Here is a 16,018-nt window from a genome sequence, read left to right on the forward strand (position 1 = left end):
TCTGCTGAAGATGGTTTGAGACAGGCTGTGAGGCTACTGCTGCACTCAGTGAGGCAGAATCCATTGAAGAGTTGCTGAGGCAGAACCGAAATTATAGCCTCACTTTAAAGAAACGACAGTATTGTCAGCTAATTACGTCTAGCACACAAATAGGATTCTCATTCAACTTTGTTTCTTTCTTTTTTTTTNTTTTTTTTTTTTTTTCTGTGTGAAATTCAGAGCCTTTGAGAGACGGCTTTGGAAATTGGGTGTTCCTCAGTTCCTTGGCAGTCCCTGATCCTTTATGCTTAGAAATACAGGAAGGTGCAGAAGAATGGAAACTAAAGATACTTGTAACTACCTGTAACTGCTGCAGTGGGAAATGGGTCAAGTTCTCTCTCGACTAGATGAAGGTATTTTTTAACAGAAATTGATTATCTAATTTTTCTTATTTTTTTTTGCTTAAAGTTGTAACCTTTATATTGCATTTATTCAGTAATACTGTCTGTATACAGTACCTCCTACATAGCAGGTCAAGAAAAATGACATTGAGATTTAATATTTATAACAATTAAATGAATAAATACTGATCAGATTGTTGTATATTCCCTGTTTTTTTTTTCTGGAAAGCACATTACAATTCATCTTTTAGTAATGCAGGAAAAGGAGGTATAAAATACATCTCATGTCATTTTCAGCTGCAGCTTTTTTTACAAAGATTTGTAACTATTAAGAGAGCAAATTCTACCTGCTGATTCATGTGGGATCCAGCCTATAAGGATATTCAGCACATTACTGGCTTTCAATCACTAGCATTTGTGGTTATCTTATTGCTACTACACACTGTTTCACAGAGAAAAGAGTTATAATACTGATGCTGTATATCTGTAATCTCTCATTTGAAGAGAAGGGTGTACAGAGTTTGTTTGCATATTTCAAAACATCACACAGATTCCTGGAAGGTTTTAATATAAGGTTGCTTCACAAATCCATACCTTCAGATGTTCACATCTAATATTCCATAAAACTAGCAAATACTAGCAAAAACTAGCAAATGTATTTGTATTAGCAAAGTTTCTGTAGCAGCTTTGGCATCTTTTGTGTATATATATTCCTCACACAATTTGGGTGCAGGAATTGCAAATACTGTATGTGCCCCTCAAAGGTAAAATTTTATTTTAAGCATTGCAGAAGACAAAATCAAGTTTATATGATATTGGAGAAGCTCTACAGTAAATAAATAATTGAGCAGCTCCCTTTCTATCATTATCTTATTGCTGGTGTTAACCCCATGAACTCGCTTTAACACAGTCAACAGCAGAGTAGAGCACCAACTAGTCTAATGCCACATGAGGACCTGTCTTGAAAACATGCTGAGAAGAAGATAAATATTTGTCTGCAGGGGAAGGGCAACAATGGTTTGACATCAAATTTTTGAGATGAAAAGGATGAAGTATGGGCAAAAAGAGCATCGCTGCTATTTTCATTTAGCCTGTCCAGTGACTGTTGGCAGAAACAGAACAGGATACAGTGCAGAGGAAACCAGGCACTTACGGATAAAAGAGCAGGCTACATGTACTTTCATGTGTTAGCCTGGTACCTTTTTGTAATGAAATTTTGTTTATTCAAAGTAGGTTTAAAATGCCTATCACAGCAACTGAGCTGTGAATGAATGGAAACGTCTTTGTTTGACTAGTTTGTGTATAGATGTCTGAGCCCGAAGGGACTTGCCATGTATTTTTGTAGCTAAGGAAGTGACTAATCGGTCAAACTAGTATGGGAGGTATAGGAAAAATCATGCACATGGGCTTGGCACAATTGCCTGCCTGCTACATTCCAGGAGATATTCCATAATGGAAACCCAATTGCTCCACTCACATGGGATACCTACATATCAGACATATGTTGTGAAGCACCATAAATCCACACTCTGCATTTGTAAATTAAGCCCAAAAATACAGAGTGAATAAGAACAGCAACAACAACAAGAAGTCCTCAGACGTTGATTTTATTCATTTATTTTAAAGCAGGAAAATAATCTGTTTAATCTTAGCCTTGAAGCACTTATTGCTTGATTTGTAATTGTTGTCATTTGAATTTTAGAGAGCCAAAAGTTCAAGTAGGCCAGTGGCAATTAAGTCAGGGGTTGGTAGCTAGTTGCAGGAACAGAAAATTTGGCCTTGATTCTAGTCTCAGTTTAAATACACTAAACTGTTCCTCCCTGTGAATCAAAGAGTGTTTTGCTGGTCAGATTCCAGATAATTTATATGGAAGAGTTATGGAGTTTATTACTTGTCAATAGCAAAAAATATATGTGGATACTAGAGGATGTTTCATGTTTAATAATAATGTATTTATCATTTATTTTAAATTCACGAACACTCGATTGTATGTGACACATTTTAGTTTGGATGCCTTCAATAACTTATTGAGTAACTTGTTCTTCAGGATTTTGGAAAGATGAAGGACAAGTAATGCTAAACTACATGTACCTCAGACTATATTGGAACAATTTATGCTAACTGAAGATAAATTCTGGAATTTCTGTCACCTGTCACAGAGTATTAGTCATACCATATCACAGCTGCATGAATAACATAACAGGAGGGCTTACAAACATGTACAATGGAAGAAGTGGGAAAATGGTAAAAATGAGATCCTAATCAGCAAACTGAGAAAATGTGATTTTCTACAATCTGTAATGTTTGCTGCTCAGAAATTTACAACAGCTTTTCCTTATAAAAATATATCCATATAGGTGTCAAAACAAAATGCTGTTTATGTAACATATGGTAATAAATGGGGCAATTTAAACAAAAGAATAAAGAATTACATATTTAATTGTAAATATGTTGTTACTAGGAGAGCAGATCTCAAAGAAATTCACTACATCTTGATATTTTTCAAAAAAAGAAGCTTTAAGCTTTGAGTGCAAGGAAATCCTTTTAATAGCAGATTTTAATCAATTTGGAAAGAAATGAAATGCTGAAAGCACAGAAAAGGTGATTTAAATAAGTTTAACTCTTTAGAATCCTGAAAATTTGCATCCCTCTATCAAAGAGTTGCTAATGCAGCCAACTAATTAATTCACTGACATTTTAAATTCAAAAACCTTAGCGGCCTGGTGAGAAAACCAGCTTTTCTTGGTGAGAAAACTTGCCTTTTGACCAGGTCTTATGCTAATGGCTCAGCTCCCGGGTTGCAAATTGGCTCCTGACACTGTATGAAAGATATTAATTCTCAGGACGTGCCAATGATTTCCCTATTTGATGCTATTAATAATATGCAGGTTTCGTCCTCTTTCTGCATTTCTTGCTCGTATTRTAAGCACCACCTCAGGGACACCTATAATCAAACTAGCTAACGAATGAGTGCATGCTGGCAAGGAGAAGTGATAATAGCAACCTGATGTGGACAGAATGATGTGCAAGTGTGTACTCATTAAACAAAGCATTAGTCGCACCTGTAAGGAACCCATTACAGCAAGTAATTGAACAGGGCATATCTGCATTTAAAGGAGGCAGGGCTAGTCCTTCATTTGAAGGATAATCTATTTGTTTTACCAGTTAAAATTTTATCTTAGCCAATTAAAATGAAAAAAAAAAAAAAAGGCAGCTCAGCACGTGGAGGGACCTTGGTTACCTCAGCTTCTCCTTTTAAACATCCTTGAGGCTTTTCCACCCATACAGTAATCTGGTCCAAATCTTAAGTGATTGGAAGAAGCTAAAAAGAAACACTTTCAGGGTGTGTTATTGTTATTGCTAATATCTGGTTTCTTCTAGTTGCCATGATCTWGTTGCTATGATCGACTTCCTATGATCTGTAGATTACTGGGGTTTTTTTTGCCTGTATGCATACATATATGATACATATCAGGCCTCATGTTCTTTAATTCATCTTTTGCCCCCTGGAACCCACCTTAGAGGTGGATGAGAAGCAGAAATCTCCCTCATACAGTTGGAAGGACTTTTTTGGCTACCTCTGCAGCTCCTTCACACCCACTTCCCGGTTTCTGTCTTCCCTGTCAGCCTTGGATTAGTGCTGAGGATGGGTTTGTTTRCTGCCCGTATGGACGCTACAAGACCAATGTGCAGTTTGGCTAGGCTCTGCTTTCTCATGGCAGGGTAAACCCTGCAGTGGCAGCTCATGCTGCTGGCCTGAAGCTTTTCCAGGGCCCCAATTTACAGCTTCTGCCTTTAGCTACACCCAGTTATAATGTCCTTAGCTCTGAAGCATCTGTGTGCCTCTTCAGTGGGGACAGTTAAAACATCACCTCGCCAGTTAGAGAAACTGTTAATGATCACATTAAAGTTGTAACTTGCAGGAGAAGTAGTCCACACTCTRCTTCAAAGGATGGACAAAGGATGCTGTTGTGCCAGGCACCATACCATACCATTGCCCCCCAAATGTGTAATGAACATAGCGTAAGGAGCCTCCTCAGCAGGCTGGCTGGAAGCCCAAAGCCTTAGAAAATGGATTCATCTCAGCCTCGCAATGCAGTCCTGTTATTTTGCCGCATATCATCTATAGGGTGATAATTAGCAGTCTGAATGTACAAAGCTGCTAAGTGCAAAATAATCTGACATCTCTGCTGATTCATAAAATTAGTCAATAGTGCTCACTGRTATGAGAATGAATATGTGGCTCTTCTCTGCATTACCCCACTTGGGTTCCTGTTCAGGTCCTAAAGGAAAATAATGAGCAGCATTGGCTTATCACTCAGGCACAAAATATGCATATCTTCCTTAAATCCAGTTTCTTCAAAAGGTGGGAAGAAATTGTGTACTAAAAGTCATGTGTGTCTTCTAAGTTTGGAATTTAAAATCAGCATGTCAAAAGTTGATCATTCTTGACTGACACAAATTTTCCATTTTTCATACATTTTCTAACTATATTTAGGTAATGCCTAGAGAGATGCCAGGAAAACCTTTCCTAAAATGCTCAAATCTGTGCTGACAGCAAGCACAATACACTATATCTTGTAACTGCAGCTTTAGGAAAGGCTGCGTTAAAATGCATGACAGAAAAATCTGTCTGTTGACAGACAAAAAAGGCATAATGTACATGCTGAAGAGTTTCCTGAAATCAGACTAACAGAGGTTTCTTAGAAGGGGGCAGTATTATCTTCAGCTAACACTTGCAGAATCACTGCACCAAGGTTGCACTTCTGTTTKAATTTCTCTGCTTTTTGTCCTTTTTATAGCAAAATTGCTTATCATTAGGAATCACTCTTTCATCAGCATCACAGAAAATGCGGCAGCCTTATTAAAATGGCTCTCCCTAAAGTTCAGCTTTCCCTGTTAGACAATCCTCTGTGCTTTTTATCAGTTAGTAGCTGAAAACACTCTCTCAAAGGACTTTAATTAACATCTTTTTCACCTACCCATCATTTCAGACAAATTAAATCAGGCAATAACSGTGCAGTTCTGGTATCTGTATTGCTTAAATGCTTTCTCTGTGTTGCTTGAACAGTGACTTTCAGAACAATCCTCACAATATACCAATATGACTGTGCTCTCTTAATCCACTTATACCTACTAACCATTTTTACTGATGCATACTTATGAATCATTACTGACCCCAGTCCAATGACATATCATTTATAATTACTTAAAAGTTTTGCTTGTGCGTGCTATCTACTGCATTCTGCTCTGTTCCTTTTTTTTTCACTCTGCTTACCATTAATGCAATATCTGCTGAGATCCCAAGGTGTTCAATGCAGGGTTAAGTCTGTATGTAGCCATTACCCCTCATATGGATTTCATGAGTCAGTAATTGGAGATAAAACATAGCAGGCAGTGGCACGGCAATGGTAGGTCTCTTTCAGCCAGGTTTGAACACTTCCTTTTCCTGAGCAGACATTGCAGATGATTTTAATGGCACCAAAAGACAGATCTAAACTGTGCAATCCAGCAATGCTTCCTTTCAGAAAATCCAGTGTACAATAACGCAGCGAGTGAGGTTGTCAGAAATTTGGACAGACAGTCAGGGAAGCCAGTCAAGAAGTGCCATGTAGGCTGCAGCATAATTTGTGCTGTGCAGCCTGAAAATTTCCAAGCCCAGGCCCAAATCCYAGTGCTCTTCTTGATGCTACAAAGCAGATGACATTAAAACCATTTGCTGCTAACTGCATTTATAAAACCTAATGTGATTTTAAGAAGAGAAARTACTTCTTCTTGAGAAAAAGTAGTACTTATTTCAGGGTGCCTTCCTGAACATTTTTTCTATCATTTCAAAGACATAGTATTTATGTTTTTCCTTCCAAAACACTGCACAACYATGTGCATCCAATGGTGTCAGTCTGCTCTTTTGGAGATGCGTGCATTTTGTTGGCCTGCGGTAGGTCCTGCTCCATCCCATCTCAAAACAGTTTTGGTTCCCTTGAGTAAAACCAAAGTTACATTCCTTTTTTTCACCCCGCTAACTCAGCTCAGTATCCAAACTGCTGTTTTTCTGTTATGCCAAAAAGCACAGTTTGCTTCATGACTGCAATTTCTGTAGTCAATCAGAACGGTGTGGTGAAGGCCTTCAATTTGTCCTCTTTACAGAAATGACAGAGTTCAGGTCTAGCTGCAATTAATACCAGTGGTTCCTCTCTATGTTGCCAGCAGAAGCATGCAGGATTTATAAAAGCTCTCTAGTTTACGACACTGAGACATGCAAGACTGTTGTCAAACTCTTCCCCATCTCCTTTTTCACCATTCAGAGGAATTAAACAAGGGGGCATCCGCATTTAATGTTGCTTCCTACTTTGCTCTACAGATAATCAAGCGCATCTGAATGGCCTCAACCTTGACTGCAGCCAACTGATGATGAGAAGGAGGAAACTGTGGGATTATTCCTTTCAGTTTTCCTGGATGATGGAGGGAGAGATATTYGCTGCCACGTTGTTGCCACCAGGGAGCATGCCACCAGATTCCAGCATGACTCTGGAACAGAAAACCACCTTTGTCTTTGTGATTTTACTGTTTGTTTTCTTGGGAATCCTCATTGTTCGCTGCTTCCGAATTCTCCTTGACCCCTACCGGAGTATGCCGACCTCMACCTGGGCTGATGGACTTGATGGACTGGAGAAAGGCCAGTTTGATTATGCTCTTGCTTAGAGGCTGAAAAATATGGAGGCTGATTTAGCATATTGATAAAGAAAGATAAATTCTGTAATGTTTCTCTTTTTTTTTTCAGATAATGTAAGAGTTGCAACATACAAATAAACACACCAATTCTTTTTTTTTTAATTAAATAACAAAGTAAGTTAAATTTTTGAAAGTAGATTTGTGAACCTTGTCATGGGGAAAAAAAAGAGCATTAGCAGAACTGTGTTTTAAAATGCGCTGGAACAATACATCGCATGTCTGGTACTTTATAACTCAATATTTGATTTACAGATATTAGAACAAGCCTTTTCTAGGGCAGCCTTTTTACCATTAAGCAGAAGTCTGTAGAAAGAGGTGTCTTATAAATAAGGTAGGAATATGATTTTATGATATGTATGTAGTAAATAACTTTTCAAGCCCCACAGGACTCTCCTTTTTTCTCTGTTGCCCAAGTTCTGAGGACAAATAAGGAAGTGTCCAATACTATAAGATAAGGCTTTGAGCTCTGGAAAACTTAGGGAGAAAAAAAAATTMTTTGTGCATTCAACAAGATGCTTTTTCTCAGCACTAAACAGTGGAGAAGCTGCTTATTAGTAGCAAAGAACTAGCTGTAATCYTAATTGTGAATAAAATATCTAATGATTTTGGCCTTTGTCTTTTGTACCAAAACTGATTTCTACTAATGGATAGGTTAATGTTCTTAGAAATGACTTATGCAGGCTAATCTCAGTCTAAGTGTATTTTAAACGGTCTATTTCAAGCATTCTGCCTGTTTGACTCGTGTGGAACTTGCGTTTCAGTGGTTTTATTTCTCAAGTGATTATAACATCTGTGCTAAGTGTCAATGAACAAACACTTGCCCTTACACACAAATATCTGAATGAATTTGTACAAGTCAAGTCATCGCTACAAGTCAGCGTAAACAAAAACCTATTTGTGAGACTGAAAACCCATTTGTGAGACTGACAAAAAACTAGATTTCATAAAATTAGAAGAACAAATAAGAGTCCAAATGGATGTTGACGAGCATATTTTTTTGGTCGTACTGAAATACTATGGTGGTAACAATATTTGATAGACTGCCAGGTGGGTAAAGACTGGACTGAACACCCCAAAGGCTTGAAATGTGTCTTAGCGCTATCCAGCTTGTTAAAACATTTCACAGCGTGGGGAGGAGAAGGAGCACACTGCCAGTTTAAAGCCAAGGCTTTGGAGCTGGTTGTCTTGCCCTTGCTGAAATAAGGACAGGCAGCTGGGCAGTTCTGCCTTTGTGCTTTGGCTCGCAGCCCCTCAGGGCAGGAGCGCAGCCAGCGCTGGGCTCCAGCTGGTACCGCTGGAGCGGAGCTGACTCACCCGGGCTGAGGCTCTGCCCCTGGCCATGGCACATAGAGCTATTGATTTCCCCTTTGTGGTCTGTCCTGGCCCTTGCTTGGAGGTTTCAGCTTCCACAGATGAGATGGAGGAACAAGGGGTGGCTCTGCACATTGTTCAGCACGTGTCATGGAATGGTCATCAGAGCAAACCAAGCTTCAGCAAGAGTTCAAAGAACTATGATGGGTTGCAGAAGACAAGTGAGCAGAGCTTTGCTTCTCTCTCTTGCAGAGCAGGTGTTTTTTAGAAATGGAAGGGGCAGAAGGGGATGGTGACACAGCTAAGTTCGCCACAMGTCATGGCACACTGACACTAGCTACTGAAGGAAGTCAGTACCAGGGCACCTAGATTCAACAAAACCAACTTTTGGATTGTTTCCCAAAAGCAGATGCAGTGTAGAATACAAGAAATGTTCCTGTTGTTGAGTCAGTGCTGTCTCCAGTAACGTGCTGTCAATATTTATGAAGCAGCAGTTACGTGTTTCTCTCTCTGGCCTATCATCTCTCCCCTCTGTTGGGGTCTGATGATTTGCTAGGAAAGGGGGTTGAAGACACTACAGATTTATTCTCTTTTAAAAGAAAACCACTTTTCTTTGTAATTTTACCTAAAGAGGCAGGTGCTGTCCCTGACCAAATGAATCTAGTGTTCATGTGAGGAAATACAATCCTTGTGAAGGACTGGGAAGTCCTAACTGAGGACTGCTCTGGAGCTTTTGCTGGCCAGTGACTCCAAGGAGACATTTTTGTAAACAGCTAGGACAAGCCAGGCTACTAAGGAGAATTTAATACTTTTGGGTAGCCATGTGAACTCACCCTATCTTTGCATATTGCAAAATTACTCTTAGGCAGCTGTTGCAAAAATAAAGCTCATATGAATTCCCCTACCATAGCAAAGAAATTTGGCTTAGTTTCTATTAAAAGTTTAATAAAGACAGTCTGGCAGCTCAGCTGCAGGCAAGGTTACCTTCTTTTCGTCCAGAAAAAGGAAGACAGGCTTTGAAGGGAAACAGCACAACTCCAGCCCATGAAGCAACCTCAGCGTATTGCTTTGCCTCCTASGAGTAGGTGTTCACTATGGAATGATCTGAAATATTAATGAGCCTGGAAAGAGAGGATCTGTGTGCTACTGCAGTCGTGCACAGGCAGCTCTGCAGCTCTGCATCACACTGGTGTAGGTTTTAGTTTATTGCGCTAATCTGAAGAAAACTCTATGCAATCTTTAAAAATTCTTCTAAAATCCAATATTCTTGAACATAGGTTAAATAAACATACTTTTCCATATTGAAGAGAAAGAAGGAATTGTGCTTTGTTTTGTTTCATTTTGTTTTTAATAAATACCACATTTATGTTAATTTGTTTAACAAACAATCTAACTGCCAAGAGTTTAAGTAAGTCAGGAGGCTACTGGAGGGGCAAAGAAAGCCAAACAATAACAGAGAGAATTTTTTTTTTCTGTAGACAGCAGAGATTAAATCTTTTTCACTCCACGAGGCTCACAAGACCTGTAACATCTCAGTCATGACTGCAGAATTAAACTGCTAGCCTGGAAAGCAGAGCTGAGATGCAGCCTGCTCTCACCAATGTGAAGAAGGGTGTATATGCTTGAGAAGAGCCCCCCATGAGGTCACAGAATCATAGAATGCTTAAGGTTGGAAGGGATCTCTGAGGTCATCTAATCCAACCCCCCTGCTCACGCAGGGTCACCTAGAGCCCRCGGCTTCTCCGAAGAAGGAGACTCCACAGCCTCTCTGGGTAGCCTGTTCCAGTGATCTTTCACTCTCACTATCTCCACAGCAGTGAAGTTTGGGTCAACCTATGCAGATGTGAGTTTGCTTTATCCTAGTGTGGGTGTTAGGAATGATGTAGCCACAGAACTTCATGGCTCTGTGCAATCTGCAAGGGCCACACAGTGACTCCTGTGGATGCATCCTCCTGTACTGGACCTGCACTGGTATGTGTCTGTTACTGCCAGAGCTCCTTCTTTCAAAGGAGGTTCTAACTGGGATCCAGAAGCACAGCTACACAGAAAGAAAGCACAGCTAACAGAAAGAAAAACTGAGAAACCCCAGCCCTCAGCTGATGTGGTCTGCAGCAAAGCAAGCGACCTCTCCCTCACCAAGGGTGGTGTTTGCAGAAATGAGTGGGTGACTTCAAGTCATCAAGAGGTATTCTGGTGGAAATATGAGCATAAACCTGTTTTATTTTTAACCCTTTGTTCTGCCTGAGCAAATGCATAATGCTCGGTTTTGAGGGAACTGTCTGCAAGTCATTCTAGTCAGCTTTTACCACATATGTCCCCAAAAGAGGCTTGTAGATACCATGTTGAGTTGGACCTGTGGGCGTGATGGGATTGGTACACAGGGATTTAGCAGGCTGGAGATCTATGAGAGGTGCCACAGCCACACATATGAGCTGTGGCTTCATAGGGCACTGTCAAGAGGTCTAACCTAGGAGTTAAAATCTCTGTTTCATCCCACAGACTACTTGATAGGAATTTCACTCAGTTTGGTGCAAACATCAACAAATTGGCTCATGCCAGTGACCACTGACAAGCAGCCCACACAGTCCAGGACTGCATTCAACTACAGTTTGACAGGGTCTGTGGCCATGTCCACTATTTGTTCTAACACAAAATCTCATTTTGGTCACCCTGGTTTATTGAAATATGCTGAGTCTCTAAATCACAGCAAATGTCTACTGATGCTGATGTCATTAGCATAAAAATAAAGCCAGTTATTTTCCACATTTTATATCCTATTCTCTATGCTTCTGGAGTTCTGCAGCACTTTGGGACTAATTTTTTGCAGCAACATTTTTTTTTTTTTTTAACATATAAACTCGGTAGAATTTCTGCGGCATTTTATGTGAGGCTGCTGTGACTCCTGTCTATGAAAGGTCTCTTTGACACTCTCCTTGGTGAGCACCACCATAAAAACATCTGATTTTTATAGTAATTATTTCCCACCTTTTCACCAGTAATCCATTTCCTTTATGCCTTTATGGAGTCTGCATCATTATCTTCATGGTCTGGAAGAAGAGGCAGGTAGTGATGACAGGTTAAGGACCAATCCCTAATAACCTGTTCCTGAACTAGAATATACATTCATTTAATGGATTTGATTTTCAGTAAGATTGTTAAGCTTCTCCACTATCTCCACTTGTTTATATTCTTGCTTTGCTTTTACACAGAGCTGCCTCAAAGAACTGCTCAGGTTGCGATGAAGTTTAACACATGTTCAACTTCTAAGGATGTTACGAGATAACATCCTTAGATATTGCTTCAATAGATTTTGCAAATACTAAAATATTGTTATCATAATAACATACCTCAATAGAATTTTCTTACATGGAAGCTTGCAACTTCTCTCATGCTGTTTGACTGCTGGCTAAGGGACCAGTTTCATGGAGCACGCAATGGATCTACCATTTGTAACACAATTATTTGTCATTTTGCTTCTGGTTAGGTAATAGCATTGGGTGAGATTTTTGTTCACTTGTGTCTTTTGTTTGTTCATTTGTTTTTTATTTGTTAAAGTTTGCTCAGTGTTTGGCAAAGATGTCAAAACTACCCAGTTTCTTAAAGCTGTTGGTTTGGGTTTACTGGAACAGCCTTGCCAGTGCCCTCTAACTAATTTCTTATAAATTAAAAAAAAAAAAACTTGCATAATATTTAATTACTTGTTCAGAAAACCTCACTGATATTTTGTCTTTTTTGTTGAAGAAGAAAATAAAAAGAGTTTGGTAACTAGCAAAAATAACATTACTGGGTATATGCAAGATGTGCAAAATGATTTGCCTCCTCTATTTTACCACTTGTGTTTCTTAGTATTGGGAGACAATGCTACACATTGCTGCTCTCCTTTAAAATGATTGATTACATTTTCTCTTCCTAAATTGTCTTTTCATATCTTCTGATCTGAGTTTATCTATTGCAATTATTTTCTTTGTTTGAGAATACTAGCTCTGTTCCCTCTGCCAGTTGCCAAAGCACTCCTGCCCTGAGAAAGGGTCCTTTCCAAGCATAGTCATGCAAGAAGAGGCCAGGAAAACAAAATATGTCAAAGCAGCAGCAGTCAGAACTTTAAAACTGTCAAATTGTGATTTTTTTTTTCTTTCAGCTATGATGTAAGTCCCCATGATGAAATTTATGGGCTATTTGGTCAGGATATTATTTTTAATCATTGCAGCTCCTAGGGTAGACATGAACTATCACTTCCACTACTCTTAGCCTCAAAAGACATAGTCATTTGGTTGCCTTCAAAAGTGCAGAATGCAATGCAATGCTTTGAACTTCTCTACACCATCTCCTCTGTCCACATAGAAAACGACCATTAGGAAAGCATGTGTGTTGATATGTACAATAATAACAATGCAAGCTTAGAGATAAACACTTGTTGACCTATGAAAAATTGGTCACGGCAGCAGTTAAATCATACTGCAAACTCCTACATGCATTGTGGAGATGAAAACATAGACTGAGAATGCTCTTGCTAAAACAAATGGAGAGAAATTCCATTATAAAATGGTATATCAAGGGTAGGATAATGAAATGTCTTTAGAAAACAATTATGCACACATGCCACAACSTATTTTTTAAAATCAACATCTTGGGTATGTTAGTACTTTCTTATTTTTGCAGTAGCTGGCTGAAAGTATCATCTCACGTACTTTGATATACTTTTCTGTGTTTTCTAGCAGACAAAAGGCTTAATTTTCCCATACTGTACAAATGCAAAAGGATAGAGTGCATTTATGAAAAGAAAGATGAGGTTAATCATATACAGCTAAGATATGATACTACTGCCAGTCAGTGCTGTGGCATAATAGATGTTGACAACTTTTTTCTGAGAGGATARCTAACAGCATAAAATCCTAATGCAAACAAGCACAAAAGCTGCTACCTCAGCATACCTGCTTTAAGTCAATCCCTTACCCTCATTGTAGAGTTAGTATGTGGGCCTACCCTAGGTAGAAATATACAGCCTATCTCCTCTGCTTGCAGGATATGTAGGAAAACACAGCCAAGCTCCAGAGGAACAAGCTCAAGTATTTCTGGTAGTAGTCACAGCAGTAAAATGCAGGTTTTGGCTCAGCACTGAATGAATCCTAGATAGCATCCCATTGGTACTTGATACTCCTACCTAAAATACAGAGCTTATATTTCAATGAGATAAATGTCAAAATCATCCCCTGTGCCTCTGGACTGTAGCACTAGCCATTATCTATGTAACTCTAGCAGAGCAAAATATCCCYGTGTGTTCTCCTCCTGACAGTTTTATATTCAGATGGTCATCATGATGTAAAACAAAACTCTGGAAAAGACTTGTTTGTTCTTTTTTTAGAGCAAAAAGAGTGTGTGTGAAAAAAAAGAAGTTATGCTGATGTATAAAAAGGTGCATCAAGAAATTTTTCTTTGCAGGGGGGTAATAGATGCTAATAGCAGCATTAGCAGAAGGCTGAAATATCTGCAGTCACAGAACCACAGAAGCTAAAAGGGACCTGGGGAGAGCTCTAGTGCAGCCTCCTGCTCAAAGCATGTCTGGTTAGATCAGGTTACTCAGAGCTATGTTCAGCTGAGCTTTAAACATCTCCACGGATGGAAAATCTGCAGCATCTCTGGCCAACGTGGTCCCAGTATTTGACCACACTTAACAGTATTTTTTTTTTAAATTATATTATGTTGGAATTTCTTRTGTTGCACCTTGTGCCCATTGCCTCACCTCTGAGACAAGTTGATCTCTGTCTTTCCTATGCTTCTGAAGGGGCAGCTGCAGACAGCAATAGGTCTCCCCTGGGCCGTCTCCTCTCCAAGCTGAACAAACTCAGCTCCTCAGGCCRTCCTCATGCACCAAGTCCCCCAGCTCCTAATCAGCATGGAGGCCCCTGCTCCAGTATGTCTTGTACTGGGAAGCTCTAAACTGGACACACTTCTGCAGTTGTGATCTCCCAAAGGCCAAACAGAGAGGATGGGTCACTGCCTCAGGAGCACAGTGCCAGCTGTTTCTTAAGCTGTTTTCTCACCGCAGCACACTTCGGTAGTTTCAAGTGTTTCCTCATTAAAAAAAAAAAAAGAAAAAAAAGAAAAAAAGGAAGTACTGAAGGTTGAACTCCCTAAAATCTCACAAAAAGGAGATTACCTTATAGAAATTTGTCTCACAAAGACAAAACTAAATAGTGATTTTTTGTTCGAATGTTTAGTCTGAGATTTCAAATTAAAAATCCAGCGAGGCTAGAGGCAAATGCCTTGGCCAATATAATTTTAATAATCTCATTCTTTGGGAGATTTTAATAATCTCAACCTTTGGGGAGGTTTACATGATGGCTCAGTGATGGCAGCAGGAAAATAAACCTTCTGTTTCCTGTTAACTTATGCCTCCTTTACACCCTTCCTACAATCAATTTCAGTAGCCACCTGGGCATGCAAGGACAGTTCTTGTCTTAGTATGCTATTTGGGGGTTGAACAAAGGAAGAGGATGGGCCTGCAGCTTATTTTCTCAGTGAATCTGTGAATTAATTTTACTCAATGAATCTCTTTGAATACCTAATGATGTCAGTCACTCCTGTAAAATACTTTATCTCTTTATACAATCTTCCAGATATGTTTAGACCATCTTGTCATGAACAGCTATAGTGTTATTAAATGCTGAATGCTCTGTGGTGACTGAAGGTAGAAATGAACTTTTCTCACCAGATTAGGATAGCCTCCCATGTAGTGGTTTTATGAATGTTGCCTACAGTAGTTTCTCATTTTAGGAGCTTGATTTTGAAAGGTAGGGCTCATGACAAATCATAATAATTGCTGAAGTGCAAATACACCAGAAAATAACCAAAAAGCCACTTTTCTTTTCTTATGAAAGATGCATTTCAGCTTCTGATATTTCATCTTTGATATTTTCATCTTTGATTATTTAAGTAAGTTTCTGAGCTCTAAAACAGGGATCATGAGTATTGTCTCTGTTTAGCACTCCCTATTTTGTCATTGGTTGTGAAAATGCTGCTGTTATTTCTCTAGGAGAGAAGTTAAATTTGATATCACTTTACTGAAAATAAATTTTGCTTCTGTAGGATCATGATTTGGAAATATTCAACAGATAAAGCAAATATGTGCCAAGGATGTTGCAAAGACGTCTACTGAGCTTTGAATAGCTGAAATGAACTTATTATTTTATTAATTACTATTGTTGACCCAGARCACTAGATGATTTCCATTGCTAGAATCACCAAGAGGTAAGATCTGCTTTTGGATTTCCTTATTCCACTATTGCAGTCCATATTACAGCCATACTTTCAAGGTATGGAGGTACAGCTATAATACAGGGGAAGAAGGTTGAGATTAGGTCATCTCTGCATGGCTAAACCTGGAGACTGCAGCTCCAGGCAGCATCAAACTGCTTGCAAATGGTATTTTGAGATGTTGGACTTCCAGCAGGGAGAGCACATGCGGAGGCGGCGGCACAGAAGGGTTTTGCCACAGGACAGTTAATGAAAAAAACTGACCTCCTGCCACCTGAGCCTTGTTCGCTCTAGATCCAAGGGCAGAGAARAAAATGAGGGGATTCATAGAGCCCAAAATC

General features: G+C 39.3%; 1 protein-coding gene across 1 annotated transcript; it reads left to right on the forward strand.

The window, feature by feature from the left end:
- The first annotated feature begins 209 nt into the window (after positions 1 to 209).
- Positions 210 to 7,715, forward strand: CTXN3 (cortexin 3). The gene is made up of 2 exons (XM_026046593.1): positions 210 to 392; positions 6,742 to 7,715. The coding sequence occupies exons 1-2, from the start codon at positions 362 to 364 to the stop codon at positions 7,080 to 7,082; spliced, it is 372 nt and encodes a 123-aa protein (XP_025902378.1). The 5' UTR covers positions 210 to 361; the 3' UTR covers positions 7,083 to 7,715.
- Positions 7,716 to 16,018: the final 8,303 nt, after the last annotated feature.

The sequence above is a fragment of the Nothoprocta perdicaria genome, unplaced genomic scaffold (assembly GCF_003342845.1).
Source record: "Nothoprocta perdicaria isolate Ctin4 unplaced genomic scaffold, notPer1 scaffold_45, whole genome shotgun sequence".
Classification (NCBI taxonomy): domain Eukaryota; kingdom Metazoa; phylum Chordata; class Aves; order Tinamiformes; family Tinamidae; genus Nothoprocta; species Nothoprocta perdicaria.